General features: G+C 38.5%; 1 protein-coding gene across 1 annotated transcript in view; it reads right to left on the minus strand.

Moving 5' to 3' along the window:
• The window catches only part of Spta1 (spectrin, alpha, erythrocytic 1), a 72,802-nt gene that overhangs the window by 24,502 nt on the left and 20,842 nt on the right, over window positions 1–27,458 (minus strand). Inside the window, exons 17-37 of the mRNA XM_013522277.1 lie at window positions 27,013–27,194; window positions 23,657–23,900; window positions 22,736–22,858; window positions 17,630–17,847; window positions 16,700–16,792; window positions 14,190–14,327; window positions 12,961–13,112; window positions 12,207–12,393; window positions 11,004–11,105; window positions 9,570–9,661; window positions 8,545–8,689; window positions 7,570–7,751; window positions 5,610–5,709; window positions 5,303–5,500; window positions 4,354–4,497; window positions 3,719–3,822; window positions 3,238–3,404; window positions 2,845–3,002; window positions 1,681–1,818; window positions 1,396–1,500; window positions 102–310 (exon numbers count right to left, since the gene is read on the minus strand). Coding sequence (XP_013377731.1) covers window positions 102–310; window positions 1,396–1,500; window positions 1,681–1,818; window positions 2,845–3,002; window positions 3,238–3,404; window positions 3,719–3,822; window positions 4,354–4,497; window positions 5,303–5,500; window positions 5,610–5,709; window positions 7,570–7,751; window positions 8,545–8,689; window positions 9,570–9,661; window positions 11,004–11,105; window positions 12,207–12,393; window positions 12,961–13,112; window positions 14,190–14,327; window positions 16,700–16,792; window positions 17,630–17,847; window positions 22,736–22,858; window positions 23,657–23,900; window positions 27,013–27,194 — 3,181 coding nt within the window. The remainder of the gene's footprint in view (window positions 1–101; window positions 311–1,395; window positions 1,501–1,680; window positions 1,819–2,844; window positions 3,003–3,237; window positions 3,405–3,718; window positions 3,823–4,353; window positions 4,498–5,302; window positions 5,501–5,609; window positions 5,710–7,569; window positions 7,752–8,544; window positions 8,690–9,569; window positions 9,662–11,003; window positions 11,106–12,206; window positions 12,394–12,960; window positions 13,113–14,189; window positions 14,328–16,699; window positions 16,793–17,629; window positions 17,848–22,735; window positions 22,859–23,656; window positions 23,901–27,012; window positions 27,195–27,458) is intronic.

Here is a 27,458-nt window from a genome sequence, read left to right on the forward strand (position 1 = left end):
AAAAGAAATAAAGTTTTTCATTTTAGCATATATTGGAACACATTTGGTGTTTTGCATCTAATCTCTTGACTATGCACAGATTGTGAGTTGCTGATACATACTCTATCCATGACTCCTCAGCATCTAGGTCCTGGAAAAACTGGAACAAGGCATAGTCCACCTTCAGTTTCTCATGGTGTGCAGCAGCCAAGTCTTGAACACTCTCAAAGCGCTCATTGACATTCTTTGTGTCCTCTTCTATCTTGTCAATGTTGAAAGTTCCACTGGAGACCAGATCCTCAGCCAGTTTATTCAGTTCCTTGAGTGCATCCTAGAAAGGCCCAGTGTGCTCAGTGAATAGTGTATTATAGGTGTCACACAAACTCAAGACTTTAATCACTACTGGGTCTGGTTCAGAGCTCAGGCCAAATAGATTGTTTCTGAAGATACTGCATGTGAAGTTATATAGTGTTATGTGTTTATACAGTGTAATGTGTTCAGGTTGGATAAAAGCCAGATCAGTGAACAAATTAAAGAGCATGAATGCATCATGCAAACTGTACATTTAGTCTTATGTCTTTACCTATATTTTCTTGGTAAGCAATTACTTCTCCCCCATGAAGGACTGCTTTGCATAATAGTACTGAATTTTGTAGTCACTGAGTGGTTAAACAAGAACAAGAACTGTTCTATTTATAAAATTTCTGGGCTGGCCACTAAACACATCTCACCTCTTCTATGCCTGTTCCCACTGAAGGCAACACTCCCACCCCACTTATGTGATAGGAAGTAGCAACAAGTCCTGAAGCCTTGAGCCTGGAAAACTTTTGCCTTCTTACCCTTTCTGCGTGTATCTGTATTAACAAATAAAACATTCTGTACAGTTCCAGAGTATGAATTTGACATCTACTGGGATTTTTGTTATTGATTCCAGGACAAACCTTTGGTTGATATTTGGTTTCAACTGGCACTTCAAAGGATTTCTACATATATTTCTACATACTTCAAAGGGTGCATATGTAGTTCAAATTCATTGCACATGCCCCCCAGCTAATTTTATTTTTTCTGTCTAATTTTGTAAAATTAAACATCTATTTTCTTCCAGAGGCTATATCAAGTATAAAACTTTGGAAAAGAGTAAGTTTCTAAACATGTATCAGTAAAAGATAAACAAAATAGCTTTCAGGAAATATTCTTGAAATATTACAGTCAACAGTTTAGTGATAATCAACAATGACTATTATAATGGTTCTACAGCTATTGAGTTGATTTGACCCAGTGAAAGGAACAGCTGGTTGAGAACATCAAGTTCAGTTTTGTGAGGCTGTACATTCAAATGATGTACTGAGAAAGGAGAAGGGAAAGTCAGAAACATTTTTATTTGGCCCAGAGCAGTGGGAGTCCAGAGCTACTTACGTTTCGAGCCAACATCTCTGTTTCCAGTAGCTGGTGCTTTTTGAGCAGGTTTCCTGCTGAAGCCAAGTCCTTGGCCTGATCTTTCATGGCCAGCAATGTCTCTGCCTGGGAATGGAAAAATAAGCAATTAAACTGATAGATGGGACAATGTTTAAGGAGAATTACATTCAGCATCTATGTGCCCAGCCATTCTCCATGACTGGTCAAGGAAATCACTCATATGTATTCTTCTATTTTACAAGTATCATTGAACCCCTTGCTCCCAATGTCTCCAGATAAAATTACCTCTGAGAGCCAGAACTGGAAGTCCCGGATGCCTGAGGTGAACCTCTGTTGGCGACTCGCCTCGTCAAGCTTGTTCCCTTTATCAGTTGTTCTCTCATACAGGAGTCCCCACTCTTCCTTTAAGTCACACAGCTGATTCTAATTTTTTTAAAAAAGAATCTCATTATGATCTTTGGGACCCTGAGTCCTGAGATAATTTGACAAGGTAATGTAGGAAAGTTCTGGATATAGAAATTATGCAACATTTCTCATGTGAGTTGTGGTCACAAAATATGTGTGTTTAAATAAACAATCTATTATAGTAAAAGATAATATTGCCAATAATTCCCCTCAAAATATTCTCCCTCACTTCAAACACACTTATTCCTTCATTCTGACCAACTTCTGAAGTAATTCTGAGCATTCTGTTTCATAAGGGTTAAACTTATGTTTGCAGTTATGGACAACTCAGTGTCCTGAATCCATTCAAAACATTTACCTTTTAGGGTCAATTTTACTTTGGAAAGTGGCAGAAGTCACAGGCTGCCAGACCTAGTGAATAAGGTGGATGAAGACACACTAATATTTTTATGAGCCTGTTTTCTGTTAGATGGTACTGTGAAGAAGCATTCACTTTTTTAAAATTACAATTTATAAAGATATTTAAGAAAGAGGATTCCAAGAACTGCTTCAGAAAGTAGCAAGTATAATAAACTATGCGTCTTTGAAATGAAGGGGAGGATTATTTAAGGAGATTGATAGCAATGTGTCTTTTATTGTAGTATTTAAATTGAAGTGTTTACCATATTTTACATTTCCAACTTGTTATATTTAATCTAGGAACACACATGAAGTTTACGTTAAAGGCAAAGTTCAAAAAATTCCTGAGCTGATTATAGGATCTACAGATGCCAAAAGATTCTCAAAAGAAGGAACAGAAAATGTAAAACAAGCAGGATAGACTTGAAAATGGAGGTGAAACCTTGAAGTTCTGGGAACTGACTCTGATGGGAGTTGTATGGTCTAAGCATCGTTGCTTTCTTTCTCCTTTATGAAACAACAAGAGAGAAGACTATGGAGCACAGAGCATTGTCATACTGCCATATGAGCCGTGGAACATTGAAAAAGTAAGATTTCGCTTCATGCGCCTTAAAAGTGCAAATCCATTCTGAGCAGAACTTTTACCTCTACGGCCTCTTCATTGCCATCGCATGCCTTCTGCTCAATGAGGGACTTGCCCAGTTCCAAAACGTCTTCTACTTCTTTCCTTCGACCAAAGACTTCATTTTCAAAGGCTTTGTGTTTCAGATACTTCCTCTGAACGCAAGCAAGAACCACATTATCTTTTCATTTAGGAAAGCAAGATAAGGGAAATTATATTTCAAAGGAAATATTAATTGTATTATCATAATCAAAGTATCTGTGACTTCTGTAGGACCTGCTTTCTCCACACTAGTTTCAGCAGTCCTGCGAGTGGACACAATGATCTTAATAATAAAGGGCTGGTTGGTACTGTAGGGAAGGCATTCAACCAACAGGCTGGAAATGGAAAAAGCTTCCAAAATTCCTATTTTGAACCTGCCTGTATGTTGCTGGGGTCTTTGTAGGATTCATCACAGGCTGTGGGCAGCTTCTCTTCGATCCATTCTTTCAGCTCCTCAAGGTCACGGTACAACTGCTTTAGGTCAGCCAGATTCCCAAGCTTTGCCCACTCAGCATCCAGCAGTTCTTTAAGAGCATTCCATCTGGGGGAGGGAGCCAAGTCACCATCTGCCTTCCGCATTGCCCTTTGCTCTAATAGCCAGCTACACGAGTGTTTCCATTTTCCAACCTGCCCCATTTCATTCATACGGTCTCACTGTTTTCAGATATAAAATGCAATGGTTAAGTAATTTCTAAAGCACTTTTTATATCTTTTGTTCTATAAATCCAGATCAGAAAGTTTCCTAAAATGTCAAGGTAAAGAATCTAGAAAAGATAGGAACTTATAGTGTCACCCCCGTCACGGTACTAGCAAAGAGGCCACTCTTTCCCATCTTCCTCTGACAGCAGGCCTGACCTGTCCAGCAATTTTTGGAGCCGGGCATCAATCTCTCGCTTGGCATAGTGGTCATCAGCTCTAAGACGATCAGCAAATTCCTTTAGGTTGGTGATCTTTTCTTCCTGGATAAATCAAAACAAAAAATCTCAAATGAATGCAAATTAGGCCATTGTTACAATTCCAGACCCCCTGGTAAAGAAGAAAAGAGACATCTTTGTGGTTTGAGGGAAAGATCTAAGAACAAAGACTAAGCACCCTATAGACAAGTGGATTTCAATTCAATGAGAAGAGAAAATGTAATAATTATACTGAGATGGGCTACTTGCCTGGTACTGAGTTTGGTAAAGAATAGATTCTCCTCATGATTATTGTAGGGGGTGAAGCCAGCATTGGGTAAGCAATTATAATAGATTACATATAAAATCAATTTTAAGCCTAAAATTTGGGGTTTAGAATGCTGGACTTAAAATAAGAAAGTCCAATTGCCACATGTGATTTAGGTAAACCACTGTCAAGCTCCTTTTTCCTGCTTCAAAGTTGTCAATAAAAGCAAATGTAAATCACAATACTAATTAGTTACAAAACCAGAAAAATATACAGGATTCTGTTATTATTACTAATAGCTTTTATTGGAAATTTATATTAATTATTACCTGGGCAGAGATTGCTGTTGTCAAGTCATCTCGTTTCTTTTTCAAGGCCTCAAGACTATTTAAAGTATCCTTGTCATCTGATCGCAGGGAATTCTCACGTGCCACCATCCAGCTCTCAATCTTCTCACAGTCCCCTTGAAAAAACTATGGTGGATAAAATCAGAGGTAGATGGTACGCTTATTCCAGGTAGTCTGGGACCGTGGTCCAACCCCTCTGGCTTGACAAAGGATTCTGCAAAGGGTGCTTATATCCTTCCAAGAATCACTCATGCAATGAATCTTAGCTATACTGAAAATTTTTTTCCTGAGCACAGACTTTGTATTTTTATATAAATTACACCCAATTTTGGAATCCTATTTCCCATATTCTACACCTATTGGATGTGGACTAGTTATTTTCTTAAGCTTATATTAAACATTATCCATAAAGTACTTTGTGATACTCCCACACCATTCTTTCAAAGGCTGTAATCACTCCCTTCCTCTTCAGCTTGAAAGCATTTATATATTTGTTTTATTAACAACCATTTCCTGTATTAGAATTATTTATACTCCATGTCTAATTTCACTGCTACCATGTGCAAAGCTCTAAATTCAATCCCAAGTACCATCAAAAAAAGTAACAAAAAAAAAAACACTATCTTACTAATGTTTTTGGTTCCAGGACCTGCACATAGTAGGTTCTCAATGAAAATCAGTCTCTTAGTAATTCAATAAATAACAATCATCCCCATGACCAGGACTGACCAGTGTCTAATTTGTCTCTTCTAATAGGTGTAAGAGTAGAAAACAGAGCAATAGTTTAGGAAGTGGGATACAGTAGTTCAGACACCCCTATGTTTACGACACAGAAACCCTAGCACATTATGTGCCTGTAATAACTATATCAAAGTTTATACAAAGAAGAGACTGAGGCTGAATTTATTTAACTACTGGGAGTTTTCTGTACCTGGAATTGCAGACATTGCTCTAGAATCTTTTTGCGGTTTGCCCAAGCTTCCTCCAAATTGTCTCTGTTTTGTTGGATATCTTGAAGCTTTTTCTCAATTTCAAGGCTATTGCTATGCCCACTGTCAATAAGTTCTCTGCCAAATTCTTCCAAGGCCTGGAAGGTGGAGGTCTCTGCCTCCATTTCTCTATGATGCTCCTGTGAAGAAACATGAAGAGACTAGTGAGGACAATTCTGTTGAAAACACTTAATGAGGGTAGCCTATCAAATCAAGGGATCAGTGGCTGTGGATCATAGTCACACATACCTGGTGCTGCTCTAGCGAGATTTCAGTGCCAGTTAAGTCACTGGGAAGCTCCCGGGATGACACCATACCACCAATGTCTTTCATCCAATTCTCTAGGTCACTAGAGAAATAGACATACTGGGATTGGAAAGAAGATCTTACAACTGGCTACAGGGCTTTCTACAGATTTCTCATTCAGAAAACATTTTCTAAATAATACTTTCTATCTAGCTTTGTATAGTTTATATGTTGTGTTAGATTTGCTGTTTTCACTGCATTACTTAATAGTTACCCCTTGCATTTGAAAATCTCTTTATATATTATGTTGTTTAATGTCTAGAGTAATTATATTGAGAATTCTGAGAATACTTTGACTTCCTTTCTGAAGATGAAGAAGTCAACTCAGAGAAGTTAAACAATTTGATCATCCCAGATCTTTGGAATCCTGGACTCATATATATCATTACTTCTACATTCCTGTTCCTTCAAGTGGTGTTGGGAATTTAAAGATACAGTCTATAATGGATTATCAGGGAAAGTGTATCTTTCCTATTACTATTCTCCCCACCATATTCAGGACAACAGTCTGGCCCTACACACACACACACACACACACACACACACACACACACACACACACATATATACGCACATGACACATACTATTGTTTAAATCAAGTTATGCATCTTGATCTTCTCTTAATAGTCAAGAAGTTACACAAGATAAAACTAAGATCTATTCTTCCAGAGGGAAGATGTTAACCATGCATTACTTTAGAAGTTACGTGTGAGAGTAAAATTAAGACTCACATAAACATATACCTAATCTTGTTCTCTAAAAAGGAATCTTAAGCTCTAAGGAAGAGATTTTCTTATAAACTAATCTACTGATGTGTTCATGCAAGTGGTGTTAGGTGCCTAGTAAATATCAAACTCATATAAGACATAGACACTAGTAGCTATCTAAAAAACTCAAAGCAAAAGCATTATAAAATGACAAAATAAGGTGTCAGTATTCCTCAAGGCTGGGAATATTACTGTAATTTTATAATATTGAGAAATAAGATTTCATAAGGAGAAGGAGGCATCCTTCTGGGGGTTTTATGGAGTTACTACATTGGAGGAAAAATTGCTGAAAACAAGTATAACATTTTTTTTTTATTTCTCAAATTACTATTTTCTAGACCTTCATTTCTGAATGATTCTCCAAGCAAACTGATATGAAGGGCAGAAGCCCTCCACAGAATGTGTATTTGGAAGGTATGTTTTTGATTATGATGTCTTGGTAGGTTATAGCATGACATTGAAAATTCTACAGGATTTTTATCTGAGCATTTTAAACATCTCTTGCTATTTCCCTCACAATCTCCAACATAAAATTCATGCCATAATTCTCCCACTTCATGAATATTCTCTGCTTTTCTTATCCTTGTTGTTCTTTGACCCCACTGGGACTCAAACTCGGGACCTCATGCTTGCCAGGAAGGAGCTGTGCCCCTGAGCTGTACCCCCGGTGTCCTTGTGCTTTTGTTTGCACAGTTACATTGTATGAATTGCTTTCTCATTCTGACCAGTAAAGAATATTCTGTTTCTCTCTCTCTGGATCCTCACGTTCATTGGCTTAAGATGTGTGTTTTGTTATGTTTCACCATGGTTATCTGTATGCTTCTCTGCCTCTCAGCAGAAAGAAAACCCCCATGCTCTATAAATTCTGACATAGTCTCTTATATGTAACATGCACCTTACAGCTTACTTAACTGGCTTATGTAGCCTCGCATTCCTTTAACTGTCAATATTTTATGGCTTTAAGTGTTGAACTTGGCATCTTTTAGTACTACCGGAGGTAAGGCTTGGCCATAGTGGTGTCTCCCAAACCCAGCAGTGAATAGCATCTGAACCCAAACTGTCCCTAGCAGCTTCACGTAGGGCCAGATATGGAGAATCCCATCTGCCTGGCAGCCGTCTTCCTTTCGAGCTTTACCTGGCCTTACTGAGGAACAGGTAGAACTTGTGGGCCTCACTCAGGCTCTCCTTGCGATCCTTTGTAAGCTCCTGCAGCTCATCCCAGGCCTTGTTCAGCTCTGTTCGCTGTCTCTGCATGTCCTCGATGGCATCCGGGTGGGACTCACTGAGCCGCTCTGATGTCTCCCCCAACATGGTGACCTGCGAGGCACAAGAGATCTAGTAAGCAGCCTAGCACCTGAATTTCAACAAACACAAGAATCCTGAGTTCTGGGAGTCATAACATCAAGGAGACACAAATAATATTTAATCACATCTTAATACTTCATAAAATGCTATCAGTCTTTTATTTCACATGGTAACTCAGAAGGACTCAAGATTAAACTAACCATTCTTTTAAAAATACAGAGCTGTATAGGAAGAATTGTTAAGCTATTATGCTGGTTACTGGTAACTTCAGTTAGAGAACCCAAGGGTCTTGGTTCTTCATGTGAGATTCTTCATGTGTCTTTCCCGTGTAAGCAAATTCTGTTCCTTTTGTCCTGCATGGTAATAACAAGCTGTATCCTGCCTCTGATGAATCTAGAAGGCTCCAGACTTCACTTTGGGGTTTGGTATAGATTAAACTTATTCAGTTTCCAGCTGAGGAAACATCACGTGCTGTTCAGACACAGGCTGCAACTTTCAGTGTGTGAGTATTTGCTTTCTCCTAGAGCACTGATCTCTAACCACTTACCCAGTCTGATCACTTGATTCTCACTAAAGAGGTAAAAGGACATAGGTTTCTCCCTGAGAAGTCTAGTATATTTTTCCCTGTGTAATTACTCCCTTTTAGTTGCCATGATTCAGGGTACAAGAGAAAAACAAATATGGTACAAGACAAAGTAATAGATAAAAATGAAAAGACTGGGGAAGAGAAACCACAGAAGGGCATTGGTGGTGGTGTAAACATATAGAAGAAGGTACTAGGGAAACCTGGAAGCGCATGTCTCACCTTCTCCCCCAGGGGGATGAGTTCTCTCTCAAAGACCTCATGCTGGCGCTGAAGGGCCTGGACACTGAGCAGGTCTGAGCCAGGGTCAGCAATCTTGAGGGCCTGGCATTTCTTCTCAATCTGCTCTTTCGTGTCATCTGCTTCTCTGAGAGATGAGAGAATAAAGAGTTTAGGAGTAGTGATGTGTATCAGAGGAAGACTAGCTGGGCTTACAAGGAACTCACTACCACCTCCACCTCCACCACCACTATCCTTCATTACTTTTTTCTTTACTACCTTGAGACTCCTTTCATCTTGACAGCTATTATCATGCCCTTTATCTATTACAAAATATTTGGGCTCAAAGAAGATGAATATTCTGCAAGATAACACTCCTTCCAAACAGTGGAGACCGAGTTTAAGACAAGGAGTCCAGAGCCGCATGTTCAAGCATCACCTTCCAGGGCTTCCCATTTTAAGCTAACAACCAGCCAGACCTATCCAATCTGTTTTCTCTTCCCTGCACCTTATAAACACATTTAGACACAGGAACATCTTTGGTTTCAGTTTTTATACTTTTTGTTTGTTTACTTATTTGCATGCATATTTCTCCTTTTTAGTGTAGGCATGAGTGTGTGAATGAAACCTAGAAAGACAGAATGAACAGTTGGACAGCTCACATAACTCAATGTGATGCTTGCTACCTTTTACTGACTGCTTCTAGTTCAGGAATAGAAGGATGTAAACCTCTTGTTTATAACTCCAGACTGATCCCAGATTGATTCAATCCCATGAAAACATATATAAACTATTAATTACATCCCAGGGCTTGAGCCAGGTATCACAATGTTAAAGTTTGTTGTGCTTCTGTGTACAATGTGCAAGTGAGGAATCTGTTACTGAAAACTCGATCCCCGTTAGTACAGTTGTCACTGACTGAGGAAGAAGGGTTGCACTAAGAGCTGTAGCTCTGCCACAGTAGCCAGACTTGTGAGCTCTGTGTGTGGATTCGAGAATAGCAGCAATTTCGTGGTCGAAATTCTTACCTGTGGAACACCTGGACAGCATGGGCACTGCTGAGCAGTTGCTGCTGTTCATCTGCAAGCCTCTGCAATGAATCCCAGCGGGTATTCAGTTCCTAAAAGAAGCAGATCAATTAGACTTTAGAAGGAGAGCCAGCTCAGATGACTCAATGGTACCTATGACTAGCTGTGATTTGAATGACTCCTTCATGTCATTTTCCTCAGACATTGTGCAACATTACTTCTTTCTTGGGCAGCCTGAGTTTGGTCCATATTTATGCCATTGTAGCAGAGAAAGGGATTTATTTTCTTTCTAAACTGATATTCCAGGGTAGAACCAAAACCATCTGCCTTGGAGCAATAATCAATGTTTATTGTAACACCTTTGTTACTGTAACAGAGACTACATTACTCTGAAAATGAGTGAAAAATGTTCCACTTAGAGTTAGAAGCTGGCACAATCCTCTAGGGAAGATATAATAATTTTCCACATTCTGAATTGAATGGAAGTAGTGGCCTCTTACAGCCTTACTTTCTGTAGCGAGTAAGTACATTTTTTTCGTGCATATTCCTGCCCCTTCTTACTCAGTGACAATCACCAAAGGAAGAGGCGAGGAACTTTTCCCCACTGGCTTATGACAATAAGAACAAGACTGATCTTTTTATTAAAGTCTATCTTTTCATGGAATCATAGCTCAAGACACAAGTCAAGTGAAGGATTCCCCTCTCCCATTCTCATTATTTCTTCCTTTAAATTCTCTTCTTATTATGTTTATCAGAACCTATACCTTCTAGCAAACTCTCTTGATTAAGTTCTTCCCACTGCCATAACTTTTTTTTTTCTCTTTTTGAAACAGTTTCTTGCTATGCAGTTCAGGCTGGCCTTGAACTCACTTTGTAGCCCAGATTGGTCTTGTACTCACAATGAGCCCCCTGCCTCAGCCTCCTGAGTGCTGGGATTATAGGTGTGCCACATATAATAACTTCTAGATTGGCTTTTTATTGCACGCAAGTATTTGAACCCTAGACAGCACGACAGTGATGAGGGCATTAGTACATTTTGTAATGAAAGAATTTCAAGTCATTTCAAGTACATGTGTTCCAAAGTTATAATTCAAAAGTTGTGGTTTTTTGGAGGAAGCCCTCTTTTCTTCACAAAAATACTTATGTGAGAACATAGAGGATACTCAATAGATGTTAATAAATAAACCTCCTTTTCATTTATTTAGACAATAAACAAGAATTAATTTAAACCTGAATTACATTTATTTAGACCATAAAAACGGATCTACTATTTGGACTCTTGTCCTTGGCCTTTTCTATAATAAGCTTCATACTGCCGTTACCTCCCATATCTCCCAACTGCTATGAGGCCTACAAAGCTGAGTATATTAAAGCAGAAGGAGGACTCTTAAGCCCCACCAGGTACTGAGGAGAAATGCAGGGACCCTTAGTTACCTGCCGGATGTGAGCACCTTCTGGTGTTAGAAGTTTTTCAAATAGCAGCTCATCAGCTACTTTGTTCACTTCCATTAGTCGAGGCTTATTGGTCCTCAAATCCTGGACGAAAAAATTTGTTCAAGTACTATAAATCCTGCTTTCAAAAATCTTCCATATTTACCTGTCCATCTTGGTTCCCATTTGGCTAAAACATGTTATTAAACATATTACTAACATATTATTAAAACATATTACGAAATTCATTTGCAATGCAAAAGCTATTTTCATATTTGCCACACTAGAAGAGTGCGTTTAACCACATTACGCAGTGGCCACTAAAGTTTACCAAGATAACCATTATTTGTCTGGAGTATGTAGCACATGTATCTTCTTAGGTTTCTTAAAATCTTTCCCTGAATTCATTTGTACTATCAGACGGATCTATACTTGAATTGTGTAAAATTATTTTATATCATTACAAATTCCTCTAACTTCATAGCATTTCAATGCCTGAGTTACAATATTTCTGTATTATGGGATGTTGAAGAAAACTCCCTCTATCTCTGAGAGAGTGAGAGAGATGGAACTCCCTATATCAAGAGGTTTTATATAAAAGAGTGAGATTGTGTACATATATATAATTTTATGTATAATATTTACATATTTCACATGTAATATTATGTATAATTTTATATATAACATATACAAGTATAATTGCATGTAGAGAATGTAATGAGAAGAAAGAAGAAATTTGTGCTGTGCTAATTAAGATAATGGAACAATTGTCAGAGAAGAAAGGATGATGAAAGGTTTTTAGGTAAAGAAACAGACATTGTCTGGCTGAAAAGTAGGCATTATTTCTCCCACAGCCTCTGCTCTAAATTCTAAAACAAAGTCCCACAACTTTGCATCCCAACCTGGATGTCAGGTATAGAGTATATTGTGGAGCAAGTTTGGGGGTAGCTGGGTAGATCAGGATTTTGAGATGACAGGAGTGTAGGCTAACAAGTTAAGGTACTGCTTTCCCTTGCATTTGTCTTCCAGCTATTACCAGGGACAGCACCCAGAGGAGGATCTGGACTATGAAGCTGTCAGTAGTTTTGGGAATGATAATCAATGAGTATGAAGTAAATTGTAAAAATTACTCTGGAGGAGACATGGGCTAAAAGAAGATAGTGACAACCCTCAAAACAGTGTCTAGAGAAGTTTTCGCCTTCTCACCCTTTGGAACTCATCACATTTTTTCTGCATCTCCCAGACGTCATCTAGTTGAATGCCTGTGTTCTCCTCCTTTTTCTCTTTGATCCAGTCCATCATCTCTCCCGCCTCATAAGCCAGCCGGAACTCATTGTAACGTTGCAGTAGTCGACGCCTGCGCTCTTCTGCGCGATCAAGGAGGGAGACGTACCTGGGAAGAAAATGAAGAGAACAGGAAAGCAAATGGAGAAAATACGGAATACAGGCAAGGTGGGAGGAGTGGAGGGTGAAAGGGACCAAAAGGGAAGGAAGAAAAAAATTTTAAAGGAGAAATAAAGGAGAGGAAGAAATGAAGATGGAAATAAAAAGGCATTAGGCGCAGCGATACACAGTATTACATTTATAAATTATAAAAATTCCAATGCCCTAACAATATTGCTAACCACATCATTTCCCATTCTGTAAATTTTTTTCTGCAAACTGACAAATAAACTGAAACAGAAAGAAGAAAGTTCGTAGAGATGGCAGAAGATGGTTTGATACCCTTGAAAGAATGCTTGGCAGGGAGTCAGAGAGACAGTATCTCAGGCAACTAGCTTGATAGTTTTGGTGTTCCCTTTCTTCACATAAATCCTTCAGTTTTTGAAGGATCATAAGTTACTTCAGCCCTTAAAAGCTGTTAATTTTTACCTCTAACTGAACAGACACAGAGTCATGAATAGGAACCTTCAACCAGTACGAAATATTTGCCCAAAGTCCTCCAGTTTCGAGAGCTTACAGGTGTTCGATCTGCTCCTGGCGCTGGGCAATGTTGAATGGCTCTTCTCGTCGCCTCTGTGGTAGCATCCGGAGCTCATCTGGGGCCAGTTTCCTGACATGGTTGGCTGGGATAAAGCCCTGGTGATCATCGGCTTCAACCTTCCACCAGTCCTGAAATGAAGCAGATTCCATAATTCTTGGAAAATCCATAAGCAAGAGAAGATTTACTAATCCTTAAGTCTCTAGGCACAGATTGGCTGGTGGCCAAGAGAAGTTAACCATTGCATATAGGGGGGCAGTTGATTCCCACATAGCACAAGGAATGAGTTGCAGAGGTTGTAGAGGCAAAACCCTGAAATTAACTAATTTGATGTCAGATCCATAAGTATGGAGAAGTTTCAACCCCCAAAGATAGTTATCCTGTAGATGGGGTTCTTTGTTCACCAAGAATCCAGCTGGGCTTCTTGAGGGTGGGACATCTGTGCTTAACAGCATTGCACAAGTTTTCCTCCATACCCTACTTTCAGAGGTGCAAACCAACTAACTGCCCTGAAATTCAACACTTTTTTCTTTTTGGAGTGCTGTTGTACTAACCATTCTACAGTTAAATTCTTAAGGAATTGTGGGGTGAAATGAGGAGGACTAGACAAAGAGAAAGGACACTATCGCACAGCTGATTTGACAATGGGACAACTTACCTCTCCAAAGCATTCAGAGATCTTCAGAGAAACCCTATCCCACATTATCTGCTTCCCAAGAACTTTTTGGACACTAAGTAGGTATTAGAATATAATAAGTTACTTCTTATGAAAAAATACATTAAAAGTCCCAGGCAATATTTTATCATAATTCTCTTGAGCAGAAAATCTAAAGAAAGCTGAGTTGATAAAAGATATGCCTCTTATTGGGCTCCTGCTACCCTAGACATTGTTGTTCTATCGCAAGGAAGAGTGGAAAAGAGCAGAAACAAGCAAAGGGACAGGAAGAAAGGAGCAGTCATGTCTTACTTCTTTGATTCTTTATCTCTTTAACTGTAAAATTAGAATTATAATTCCAAAGGCATGTATAGGATCAGGTACAATATGTGGAGAAAATACTACTAAAGTACTACTTAACAAATTATAATTTATTAAGCAAAAAAGAGATGGGAAATGTTGCCTAATCAAAGTATGAATAGCTGGCAGATTAGGTGAGACACCTGTGGAAGAACCATTTTGTGGATGAGAATAAAGATAAAGGAGAAGTCACCTTGTTGAAGGAACTGAGTAGAGTTAAGACGTCATTCCTCTTCATGGTGACTTCTCGTGGGTTACGGGCCTGGAAGTCAAATAAAGCCAGAACTCTCACTTCTTGAGCAGCATCTCCCACTGGTGCAGCCTGTTGTTGCTGAAAAAGAAAATAAAACAGGAAACAGTTGAAAATTACCCATTGGAAATATCTCCCTGAGGACCTTGCATGTGGTGGGCAGTCCCCAGAGCCACTTGAGAGGGAGAAGCCTCTGCCTGGAACCTCTATCATGGCTGCAAGAGGGAAATAAATCAGACACACCAGCTTAAGTATCTCATGGTTTCTCTTATACATGAAACCCAAAATACAAATAAAAGGTAAAATAAAAGACAGATAATGAAAACAGAGACCTGATACAAATAAGAAGGGGAACAAGAGATGTGGGGGAGGGAGGAGAACAGGGAAGGAAATGGGATGAGTGAAATAAAGTTGATAAGGGCTGGGGGTTTAGCTCAGTGGCACAGCGCCTGCCTGGCAAGAGCAAGGTCGTGAGTTTGATTCCCAGTACTGGGAAAAAAAAATAAAGTTGAACAAAAAAATGGAAATAGAGCTTTTGCATGTGGGAGGGAGACCAAGAGTTGGAAGGAGCTGGGAGGGATGGAAGGAGTAAGGAGGAAGAACTAATTAAGATTTCTCATGTATGTGTACCGAGCCCCCACTACAAAGGTAATCATTGTGTGCTGCAAATAATGTACAAAGCAATAAATATTTAAAGGCCAAAAATAAAAAGAGGGGACAATAAGTGGTTCAGAGATATTGCTATACTGTAATGTGTATCAGAGGACTGGCAATTAAGGAAATATGAACATGGAGCAAGCAAACTAATATGCAGTTTTTCAGAAACAAAAATGTTCTAAGCTACTCTACTTGAAGTGCCATGGGTAATATGTTTCTCTGAGAAGGCCTGAAGAGATTATGTATATGAGATTTTCGGAAAACTGTTGCAGTGAAAGATGCACTGTGATCCTCACTTTCCCATTCCCCAGGCCCCTACTGACAATTCTTCGTCCTTGGTTGGTTTTTAAGTCATTATGTCAATGAACTGTGGACCTCATACAGTACTTTAGGAATGGGTAGTCTACAGCAAGGGTCAGGCCCCAAACTTTTAAAAATTGAGAACATAAACTATATTAGGATCATCTTCATGCCAGGGATACAGCTCAGCAGCACAGCACCTGTCTGGCAAGCGTGAGCCATGAGTTTGATTCCAGGTACCAAAAATAAAAAAAAGAAAAAAAAATAGAATTGTCTTCCATCTCACTTTTAGTAAACAACCTGACATCCAAGGGAGATTTCATGAGTTTTACTTTCTGTAAATATATCACTAAGAGAATGAACCAGCCATAACCTCTCAAGCAATCACCCACCCTGTCTCTCAGAATGACATTGAAAATAGACCTTACCTTATACATCCTTAGATTTAATATCCTTCAATTACTACTTTCCTTTTACTGTGCCTCACATATGCCTGTCTGTTTTCCTATCTATCCTCTGTGTATAGGCTGGCAAAGTCTTAGCCAGGAGTATTATAAGTGTTGATTTGACACACTGAGCTTATGTTTTCTCTTTAGTTCATGTGTATATGAATTCTGTGCTTCTTGTTAGAAAGAATCCTTGAATGTAAGAATTCATCTGTATTCATCTTCTTCCTTTACATGCAGGAAGCAATTTTATATGGTTCATTTGATTCCAATTTCATTGCTTTTTATAACACTCCTTACCACCTTATGCTCTACATGCACCCACATTCTCAACCAACTTCATTCCAATTTCCTTAATATGTTTGATTGTTTTTTGTGTCAGTGCATTCACTCACATGATTTGTAGACTAGAAAAACACTTTTACTTGTATCCACACAGAAAAGGACACTTAACTGAAAAAGAACTCAGATAAAATGGTTTCTCTTAGCTATGGAATTTTTTGTCTGCTGGTATTCTTATTTCAGGGAAACAAAAGGTTCTTTCCTTTGGGATTCTTTTGTGCTGTTGCTCATACATGTAGTATATGCAAGTATTGTTCAAATTTCCAGTCCCTGAATTAAGTGTCATTTTCATGCAAGTCAAAATTATTTTCATTCATGCCCGCATATGGTAGACAGTTCATAAGCATTAGTACAAAAAGATTAAAGAATGAAGGAAGGAAATTAAGAAGATTAAAAGAGAGCCAGGCAAATAGGAAGGGAAGGAGAGAGGGAGGGACAGAGGAAGAAAGGAGGGAGGCAGGATATAAAAAAGACAAGAGAAAAGCCAAACAGACATTAATGAATACATGATAATGTTAATTGTTTCTTTTGAATTAAATCTCTGTTGATGTGATAAAGATGTTACAGTTCCTGACTGAAAGATTATAAAACTCAGTATTTTATCAGCAATGGTTTTCTCATGTTTAGGAAGTAACAATTGATAATAAAGAAAATTACTTTGCTTCTGCGGCAAGGGATGCAATTCTGTCTTTGCCATGTCTGTCTTACCTGGCAGGCTTCTGCCTGCTCCTGTAGTGCTTTCATAGTCTGTCCAAACACAGCAAGATCCTCCAGGAAGGCCTCATGCTTCTTGTGAAGAGCCTGGATTTATGGTAAGAAGATCATCAGGACAAAGGCAGCAGGAACAACCAACACACCAGCGGGATGCTTCAACCACTAATATTTTAGGTCACGCTGACTGTCTTAAATCCTAGTAAAAGCTACTTTCCTTCTATTACAAAGATTTTTGTATTAATCCTATGTTTGCAAGATTCTTAAAGACTGAGTTAATAAACAAACAAGATTTCAATACATCTGCTAGCACCTAGGTTAGCTCAAATTTATACATATTTTAATCAGTACACATCACACCTAAAAGAGGGTGCTATTGGTAATGTTACTTCTTAGGATAAATATTAACATAACTTTAAATGTACAAGCTCACTACTTCTAATACTCAAGGTTTCTGAAATACTCTACAGTGTACCCACAGGACAAGGAACAGAATGAAGAAATAGATATAAAGTATAACTATGATATTTGAGGTTCTTCTTGCCCCAACATATCTGTTTGTCTGATAATATTTCAATTAAAAATTAAAATGCCTGTATATTAGACCCACGGTATGTTTATGAAAGCTCAAGTTTACTCTGAGAAGCTCAGAATGGGACAAAGATAAGCATGAATATTTGCTCAAGCCTTTGGGTATAGGTACTAGAGAATTAAGGAATTTTTGTGGGGTTGTAAAAATGTGATCTTTGGGACTCCCTATTGACTCTGAGGGTATTCCAGAAGATGAATACCAGAGGTGATCACTCTGGGATCCCTAAATAACCTAGCAGAATGTGTAGCTGTCTCACACTCTACACAAACTTTGAATGAACAGTTTTGCAGCATTGGTGAGTATTCACCAGAAAGTTCATCCTGCCCCCAGCTCACCCCAGCTGCTTCTTCATCAGCCCCGTAGTTAGTGTTGTCCACAATGGGCTCCTTCTCTCTGATCCATGCTTCTGCTTCATGCAGGTCAGCCAGGTATTGCTGGAAACGGACATTCGCCTCGAGATCATCTTGCCGCCTCTTAGCTCGAGCACGGAGAGACTCCATGTTCTGGTTCAGACTCTCAACCCTCGAGGCTATATCTTCTGCAGCGAAGTGTCCTACACAGTAGTTGGAAAGTAAGGTGAGTCACACAGAAATATCTTAACCAACTTGACCTTTTCTTTTCCCATGCCAGCTGAAGGGGATGTGATTCTACCAACAGCCATCAACCCTCTCCCTTCACTTCCCTTTACTCCCCCAAGGTCTCCTGAGAATAGACTGGGTCAACTTGCCCAGTGGCCTTCTGCCACCCCTAAGGTTACTTCTCAGCTGCTTTAAAACATGTAACTTGGTTGAACATCCAGTGCCATTTTCTAGTTCCTGCCATTCCTGATGCTGATGCCATCTCTATGACAAGTAGCTGGGAAACTGCCCCTAATGGGGCAGAGACCAAAGAGGGATCTGGGCTCATTGTTGGCATCCCTCAAGTCCCCAGTCCCAATAAGCTGTAACTGACACAGTAGCCCTCCTGGAGACTCCTCAAAGTGGAAGTAGTCTGATTTAACCCCTCCATTTCACAGGGACAGGACAGCTACCACACTACTGCTCCCCCTGATACACCCCCAAACTGTAGTCAGGACAGTTGCAGCTCTCTGTATGTCTTACATCCACTTCAGGAGGTATCTGCCCTGACTATAGCAGATAACTCTGCTTCTTCTACTGCTCTGTATAAGCAGCAGTATATATGCAGCACTCCTATCACATTGCTTGAATTAGTCTAGTCTACTGGTGCACTGAAGGCCTATGCACCAGCACAGGCCCTGCTCATGTAAATTCTTATAACAGTGGTCCTATAAATCTGCATATAATTCACTACTCAAAGGTCCTGTAAATTCACTCAGAATTCTTATCCTATGTACTATGGGCTCAGCAGTTGTTTTAAAAAATGGGGCTGTGAGTCCTGAAGAGCTCCAGAAACAGACAACAAAGACTAGCAACAGCCAACAAAGATCAGTGGAGATAAGCAGCAGATGCCAACAGTTGCTATGGGCTTGCACAACTAGTGTTGATCACAGTGATCAGCAACAGACTTGAGTGGAACCAATGGGAGCTGCTAAGAAGTGTAATGGATAGCTGCATAGGGTTAGCTTCAGCTACTATGGAGCTGACAGGGGTGGCTGAGGGCCCAGAGCTGTCACAGTAATGGTCAAGAGTTACAGGGATTCTGGGCACCAGTGGGCTGAGGACCGTTGCCACTCAGAACTCCAAGCTACTGGCAGAGCTACGCTTTTTTCAATTTGTGATTTCTATCCAAATTGAGCAAAACAACCCTTTGCTGATTGGCATTAAGTTGAGAATGACCCTCATTAATGCCCTGCGGGACTTAATACATTTTGTAACCTGGGAGAAGAGAGTCATGTGGATGGTGTTACATTTAGCTAAACTGTAATTGTCTCTTTTTTCCAAAGAAAATGATTTTTATTAGTATATTTTATGTATACATGATGATCACACTCATCATAGGGATTTTGAACCTGTATGTGATATAACATGATTTTTTTTCCTATTCCCCTAGTCACCCTTCAGCTCTCTTTCCCCTATCTACAAAAGCTTTGTTTCCATTTCACTTTCTATTCTCTCTCTCCTTTTTTGCTTCTTCTGTCCTTTCTTCCCCACCCCCTTGTTCCCCTTCCCATTTGAATATTTTCTTAACTTCCATGGGAATTAGAATGTTTTACCTGAGACAAAACAGTAATAGGTGTCAATGGGGGATAAATAGGCATATGCGATGGTGAATAGGTTAGTGTAGTCTAAGAAATGCAGACAAGAAGATGAAAGACTAGTGTGATTTATGCACAGGGTATGAAAGGCTCATATTCTCTAGACTAAACAATAAAATCAATAGATTTCTGCTCTTTGGAGATTTATTATAGAACATGGTCTTCCATTCTAAACAACTAGATAAGAGGACAGACTATAAGTTAGGATGGATTTCAGAAGCATAAAAGAAAGGAAAGAACTAAGATATGTCTTGTTATAACTACCCAGAATGCCCTGGGTAGTTTTTGGATGCAGTGCTAGTAGTGCTAACTCATCCAGAATTTACAGTCTTCTCAACTTCAATACTGAGTTGAGGAGACAGAGATCAGAGTTTGAGAGAGCAAAAGCAACTAGAATTTGGGAGTTAAAGTACTAAAGAGGAGGGTGCCACACTGATGGAGCGTCAGAGATACAGGCAGAGGTCCATTGGGGTATCTGACTCATTACTCATTTCCACTCATACATAAGGAAACTCTTAGATGATGAGGAAAGGACAACTTGAAGACAGTGGTCAGAGAATTTCTGGGACTTGTAGTAAACTGTAAATCATTAAAACAGTCACACAACAAAGTGGAAGGATATTGTAATACATGAAGTAGAGTCTTTAGAAAGGTAATATCTTAGTACTTGGTCATCTCTAAATCAGTCTTGGGATAAACTATTCCCTGGAAGAACCATAACTGAGTAGAACCAAGAAACTCAATGAATACCAAGCTAAAGAAATAAAGAAAACCACTTTTACTTATACTATAATAAAGTTGATGAACATAAGTGATAAAGAGAAAACCTTAAGAGTCAGGGGAAAAGAGGCATCATATATAAAGGGACAATAGTAATGATTACAGCAGACTCATCAGAAACTGCAAGACAATGTAGCAGCATTTTTAAGGGACTGAAAGAAACTGTCAATCAACAATTTTATACTTGGTAAAAATATGCTTCAAAATGAAGGTAAAATAGACTTTTAGATGAACACAATATTAGAGGATTTATCATTAGCTGATGTGCACTACCAGAAATGTTAGAGGGAGTTCATCAAACAAAAGGAAAGTGAGATGTGGAAATATTGATCTACACAAGAGAATGAAGATCACTGGATATGGTAAATATATGGGCAATTTTCTCATCTCTTAGTCCTTTTCAAAGCTGACTAAAATAAATAGAAATAATGATAATACATTGTAGGGTTTATAATATATATAACTAAAATATGTGATAGCAAAAGCAATTTATCATAGTGTAAAATGAGATAACAGAAATACATATTTATGGACCTTAAAATGATATATTATTTGAGCTTATGTTGTCACAAATTAAAGATCTGTGTTTTAAGTCCTAGAGCAATAGCTCTCAGTTTTTTGCAGTCAGAATCACTATGAAACTAAAATATTGAGAACCTCTACAAAGCTTTTGATTACCTGGTTGGATTTACTGATGACTATATCACAAATCACAGTGAAAAAAGGTTGACGTTAAAGAATATACAAATATATATTCTATTAGACAATTGGGAAATGGCATCACTATGTATCTTTTAAGCTCTAGTGTGTGTTAGTATAATATGGAGAGAGTAGTGCCTTCATGTTATTATAAAAATATCTTTACACTGTGCACGCTCTGAAAGTGTCTCTGGGAACCCAAGCGGCAACTGGAAAATCACTGCCCTAGAATAAACACATACTTATACAAAATGGAGCTGTAACTAACAGGTCAACATGAAGATCAAATAGATTCATTCTAAGTACAGATGCAAAGAAGACACAAGAAATGTGCTTCAAATAATTTTTTAAATGAAAAAAGGGTGGAGAAATACATTAATACCTTGGTTCAGAAATGCTTCTGTTTGCAAGTAATTCAAACAGAAGCATTATTCTGTTTGCAAATAATTGTTTGCAAACAGAATTCTGTTCTCAAATAGTTCAAACAGAAGTGTTTGGCAAAATTTTTCTATTGGTCAAAAACTCTGCATTGATGACAAACATGACTAAGGCCATCTTCCCTGGGATCATGGTATTAATTAAGTACATGAACTGAGGTACCACTGCATATACCATGAAAATCTAATGAAGAAACAGTTCAAATGTGTGTATTGGAGGTCAAATAAGTATATTTAGAATAGGAATATCACCAGGGATAAAGAAGAATATTTGACATCATTAGGATGATTTTAAATTCATCAACAATATATAACAATTCTAATGGAACTTTATAATACATAACATAAAAACAAAAATAAAAGGAGAAATGGACAAAATCCATACCTCCAATCAAAGATTTAAAGAAATAAAAGATGAGTTTCTACAGCAACATGGGAATAAAAAATGTTGGTTTGAATCACTCAGATGGCATCGGAACTTTTGCTCATCAAACTGAATTTTCTGTTCAGTACTGGAGACGGAACCCAGGGCCTTTGCACTAAACTACATTTCTAGCCCTTAAAATAATTTTTTTTTTGAGACAGCATCTTGCTAACTTGCTAAGTTGCCCAAGGAGGGCTTGAATTTACAATCCTCCTGCCTCAACCTGATAGAGTACTGGTATTATCACACCCAGCATCCTCAAATTGCATCTTTATGCTTTTGAAAGGCAGATACTGCCTGGAAGGTATTGCTGTTTCTTTTGACTAGGGGAAAAATCTCAACATAATCTGTACTGTACTTATGCTACAGCTGACCTCTGATGATCAAATCTGAACATCTTACTTAAGCAGTAGAGGTTTCTGAATATGAAAAACCAGCATGAGAAGTGTCATTGAAATTATATAAAGTGAGAAATACAAAGAAACAGCACTGTTTGCCAATACGATAATTAGGCACCAGGAACATGAATCTTCATAGAACTGAAACTCCTACATGAAAGGGACTTGACCTGTTTTAGAAACCTTCAGAACCTGGAGTTTAAATTCCATAACTTCCACAAGAAAGTGTATTTATGTTTAGGGTAAAGTCATTCTAATAATTTTGGCTTAATGACAAATCAAGAGGACTGGATCATGAGTCTGGGATGGTCCTGTCATCAGAGTACACAAAGTTGTATATACATGCGTTAGAAATCTTAGAAAGGAAGTTCAGCATTGGGTGGGAAAATGTATCTGTTATTTTAAAATTCTCTTCAAGTCCTAAGCCTGTAGAGAGGTCTTGAGTCGTGATGATTGGGCCAAGTTGATCCGAATCATACATCACATACCTTCGTCTACCATTGCATTGCCCCTTTCTGTTATCACGCGGATGCGAGGCTCATGACTGTCAATGTCTGCCAAGATCACTTGGTGCCTGTTCAAAAGTTTCTTGGCTACAACCAAGTCCTTGCCTGCAAAGAAAGAATTTCAAGGTTTGGGATTATCTTAAGGGATAGAAGTAGCTTATAAAAAGTGTTTCATTTGTTGCCTAATGTTAACATCAGTCAGTGAATATCACTACTGTGAATTTTCTCAACCTTCTAAAATCCCCAATCCTAACTGCCTGCCTTATCCTCCCTATCTACTAACCATACTTTTCCTCTTTTCTATCCAAACTTTCTTTTCCTGTACTTCCCATTCAGACTACCTCTCAAGGAATTCTCTGTGCTTTTTCAATCAGCTACAGGCTTTTCTGAAAATTTCCACAGACAAAGCTTTTATTCTTATTGTCCAGTCCCACATATTTGTCCCCAACACATGGGCACAGCATTGCATTATATTTAGCTCCACTTTTTCCCAGGCTACTTCAGTGTAAGTGTCCTGGTGTTGACACGTGTAGACTAGTAGTTTCCAAAGGGTAAAACTATCATACCGTGTTGCTACTTCCTCTTTGTGATAGCTCGTACAGTTATGAAGGGGGCCACCAATAACTTAGATGAAAATACGTGGTATAAATATACTTGAGGATGAATCATGACTGCTCAGTTAAGAACTTTCACAATAACTTAGGCAAGAGGCATCAAATCCATACCATTACTCATGTACAGTATGTATAAAATGTATGGAGGGCTGAACAAATTTTCTTGAGTGTGAAGGGAAAGAGCTGAGAGCTAACTTTTCCCCTCTTCACTACTCTAGCCTAGATGTCTCGAACATTTATCTGCAGACCTGGATCTTCTTATGGTTCAGCCTGCTCGGATCATACTGACCGAGGTGGGTAGAAGCTGCTGAGGGTTCAGTCTCTTGGATCCAGGCCTCCTCATCCTCCGAGTCTCTGCAGATCTGCTGCAGGTGGAGTAGATCAATGAGCTTCTTCTTCCGGGTAGCCAGTGGCTCTTTCAGAGCTTCAAACCGGGACACCAAGGACTCTTGCCTTGCCCGCATTTCCCCGGAATCGGGGTGGCTTATTTCTTCAAAATGGGCAACCATGTCTGTGAGGGTGTCCACTTGATCCTGAAGGAAAAATAGAAGGCGTGTCAGGAAAATAGAAGGCTTGCTATCATTTCGTAGGGGGAGCCTGGAGTTCTGGGTGATGTGAGGTGGTGACAGTGGAAGCATCAGCTCCTATCTGTGTTGGGGTAGCTAATTAAATCAGAGAAATAGAGTGGGTGAGTTTATTACAGCCAGAATCACCTCATCAAGCTAAAAGCTCTTCTGTTAAAAAAAAAAAAAAGCTTTAAAGTGACATTCAGAAAGAACTAAATGCTCCAAGAAAATCACAGGCATATCAGGATGACAGTGCTTAAATTGTAGGTGTTGATAAACTTTAGAGCCAAGGAAAGCAAGTGGAAGGCTTTTTCTAATGTGTTAATACATTCTTTTTCTTGTTTTTTGAATGAACTGTATTTGCACATGCAAATGAAAACTTCTGAGGCTTAAGTTTGTTGTGTACCAGGAACAAAGCCTGCGAGATGAAATGTGGTGCTACAAATGTCAGAGTCTCAGAGAGAAGCAGTGGCATTTTCTTAGCCACAGGACAGCTGTCTCCATTTGGGCCATGTCTGAAACAGAAGAGGCACTGAAATAGGCTTCTGACTTTCCTAGAAATAAAATTCTAGTGGTATGCCTGTATGTTAAAATAGCTATGAGAAGGGGCTGGGGACTTAGCTCAGCGGCAAAGCGCCTGCCCCGCAAGCGCAAGGTCGTGAGTTCGGTTCCCGGTACCGGAGAAAAACCAAATAAATAAATAAATAAATAAATAAATAAAAATAAAAATAAAATAGCTATGAGAGGAACTCCATTTATATTTGTAGGGTGAGCTATATATATTCTGGTGAAAGCATAGCACCCAACCCTTTTTTGGGTGGAAGTTGTTTATTTGTTCTTAGGAGAAAGATATGGTGCATACAGAAGTTCTTCAAGAAATAGAGGAAGGTTGGGTACTGGTTTTACTTTTCTCTTTTGTCAACCAGTGTTCAAACTATAAATGTTTTGAGCTGTTTCCTTACCTTGGGACAGAACATTAGCTATGAGTGATTCTTAAATCATACACTCATTTCTCTATATGAATTAAAGGCTATAGAAAGAATTAAAATTAATATCTCCCACTAGCTAACTTTTGTCATTTCTTAGGACCTGGACAACATTGTAATATAACAGAGTGGTTTTCAAACATCAGCATCATTATGCATCTGATGTTCTCTTTGAAAATCCCTAATAAAATGCAAGATGTCCCAGGACAGGGACAGAGAAGATCTGGCTTTAATTCTTGGCTTTCAACCAATTGCTATTTGATATAGGGAAAGACTGTTCACTTCCTTTATTCTTAGTTTACTCATTTATACAAGAAAGACTTTAGAATGGAAGATACTAAAGCTATTTTTCAACTTTAACATTCTATAGCTATAATTTATTTTGGGTTTTTTTATTTTAAAGAGAAAAGAACAAAGACCAAAACAAAACAACAGAAAAATAAAATGATACCAAATTTCAAAATAAGAGGATGGGAAATGAACAGTGGTTGTTGTATTATTACTTATGGTTATCTTCAAAAGAGTTGCTCACAGTACCAGATATAGGGATGCAAGTTTGATCAAACAATTAAACTTTAACTTTTCCTTTCAATACACCAGTAGAAATTAGTCAGGCCTTCATGTATAAACACTGTATTGTCTATTATAAGAACCAGAAAGTATAAATAAAATCTGAAAGGTACAATAGATATTGTGAAAGGGAACAAAAAACTTCTCAATAGGAAAGAACAACTGGGATGGATGGAAAGGAGAAAAGAAAGAAGGAAAGGAAAAAAATATATGTATATATAGTTTATTTTGTAAGCAGCATTTTTTAGTCTTTATACCTTGTAGGAGCACCAAGTCTTGGTGATTAGCTGCTCTAATTTTCCCAGATGGGGTTATACACACCTATTTCTTAAGTGTCAAAAAACAAAAACTTTTTTAAAAGAAAGTTTTAAAAAATTACATCTTCCTTTTTTAATAAAGAATCTGCTCCAAACTCTCTTTCTATGTACCTCTTTAATCTTTTATTTTAGGCCTCACTGAGGCATTCTTAATGCTACATAGCAGGGGTTTCCTTTTCTGCTTCTGTAGGTTATTCTGTATTTCCCATTTAATTCCAAGTAACTAAAGATCAGACATTTTTTAAAATGCATTTTAAAAATGCAGATCTAGGAAACAGTGGAATCAATTTTAAATAAACCCAAATTTCTTGGAATAAGAAATAAAGTCACCTGGAAGTGCATTTCCACAGAATTCTCCCCAAACTCTCAATATCCATGCTATGGAAACTTGCTGGATAAGTTTATTTTAAGTAGCAGCCTGGAGGGATATTGGGAACAATAATCCAGAAGCTAAGAACTTAGAAATATAGATCACATTCCCAGCCCTGTTGTTGATTTCTGTGTGACTTTGGAAAGATCATTTTATCTCTGGGAACTTTATTTTTTTACAAAATTTTTTATTTATTTATTTTTCTGGTACCAAGAATCGAACTCATGACCTCACACCTGCTAGGCAGGTGCTGTGCCACTGAGCTAAATCCCCAGGCTCACTATTTTTTTTTTTTAACTAAAAAGCTTTGATGGCACTGACTAAATTTTCAGACTGTGAATGATGGACTCAAAGTGGCAGAAACGATGTCATTCACTCCTCCTATTTTATAGGTGATGATATTGTAGCAAATGAAGATGAAATAATCTATCAAAGATCATGTAACTAACTAGTAAGTGGTGAAGTGTCTGTAAAATAAGTGGCAAAAGGGATGATGGAAGAGGTGGAGATGACTGAAGTATGTTATATGCATGTAGAAATTTGCTGAAATGAAACCCATTATTTTATATAATATGCAATAGTAAAAACTGGTTTAAAAAAACCCTGGGTTTCTGGAGGAAGAAAACAGTATTCATGTTTAGAAGAGTCAATAATGTCTCACATCAAGAGTTCTGATGAAAGTCATTGGGGAGAATGACTAGACAGAGTCAAAATTGGGAGGAGGAAGCTGACATTTGATTCTTTGCTGTCATTCTTTAAGTAGTAAGAAGTTGCTCTGGATGTCCTCAGAACAGGTAGCCAATTGCCTGCAGTCGGCCAAAGAGTTAACAACAAACCTGACGAGCAACCACAGCCGACTCCAAGAGGCCATGTTTCCTGAGCAGATTCTGCACGTCAGCCAGGCCTTTCCCGTAGTCCTCGGAGGTGACCTGACTCTGCACCTCATCCAGCCAGCGCTTCAGGTCTTCCGCAGTATTTTCGAATATCAGTTGCTGATTCGCTTCCTGCAACTGGGTCCCTGGGAAAACACATTAGGGATAAGACAGATGTACCTTTCCTCAGCTGAATGAGCAACAGAATCTTTTGATATTTTGAAGAGAAAAATAGGATAATTGTCTCCTTGTCACACACAAGGACTCATTTTAAATTTGGAAATTTTTTTCGCATTTAGCTTTAAATATTGCAATGTTCTCAAAACAACGAAAAACAGTAAATTATATTCCCTGAGGAAATATAGTTTTGTTGTGTCTGATTTTAACCATGTTAGGTATTTTCATGTGTC

The sequence above is a fragment of the Chinchilla lanigera genome, unplaced genomic scaffold (assembly GCF_000276665.1).
Source record: "Chinchilla lanigera isolate Chin_1 unplaced genomic scaffold, ChiLan1.0 scaffold00067, whole genome shotgun sequence".
Taxonomy (NCBI): domain Eukaryota; kingdom Metazoa; phylum Chordata; class Mammalia; order Rodentia; family Chinchillidae; genus Chinchilla; species Chinchilla lanigera.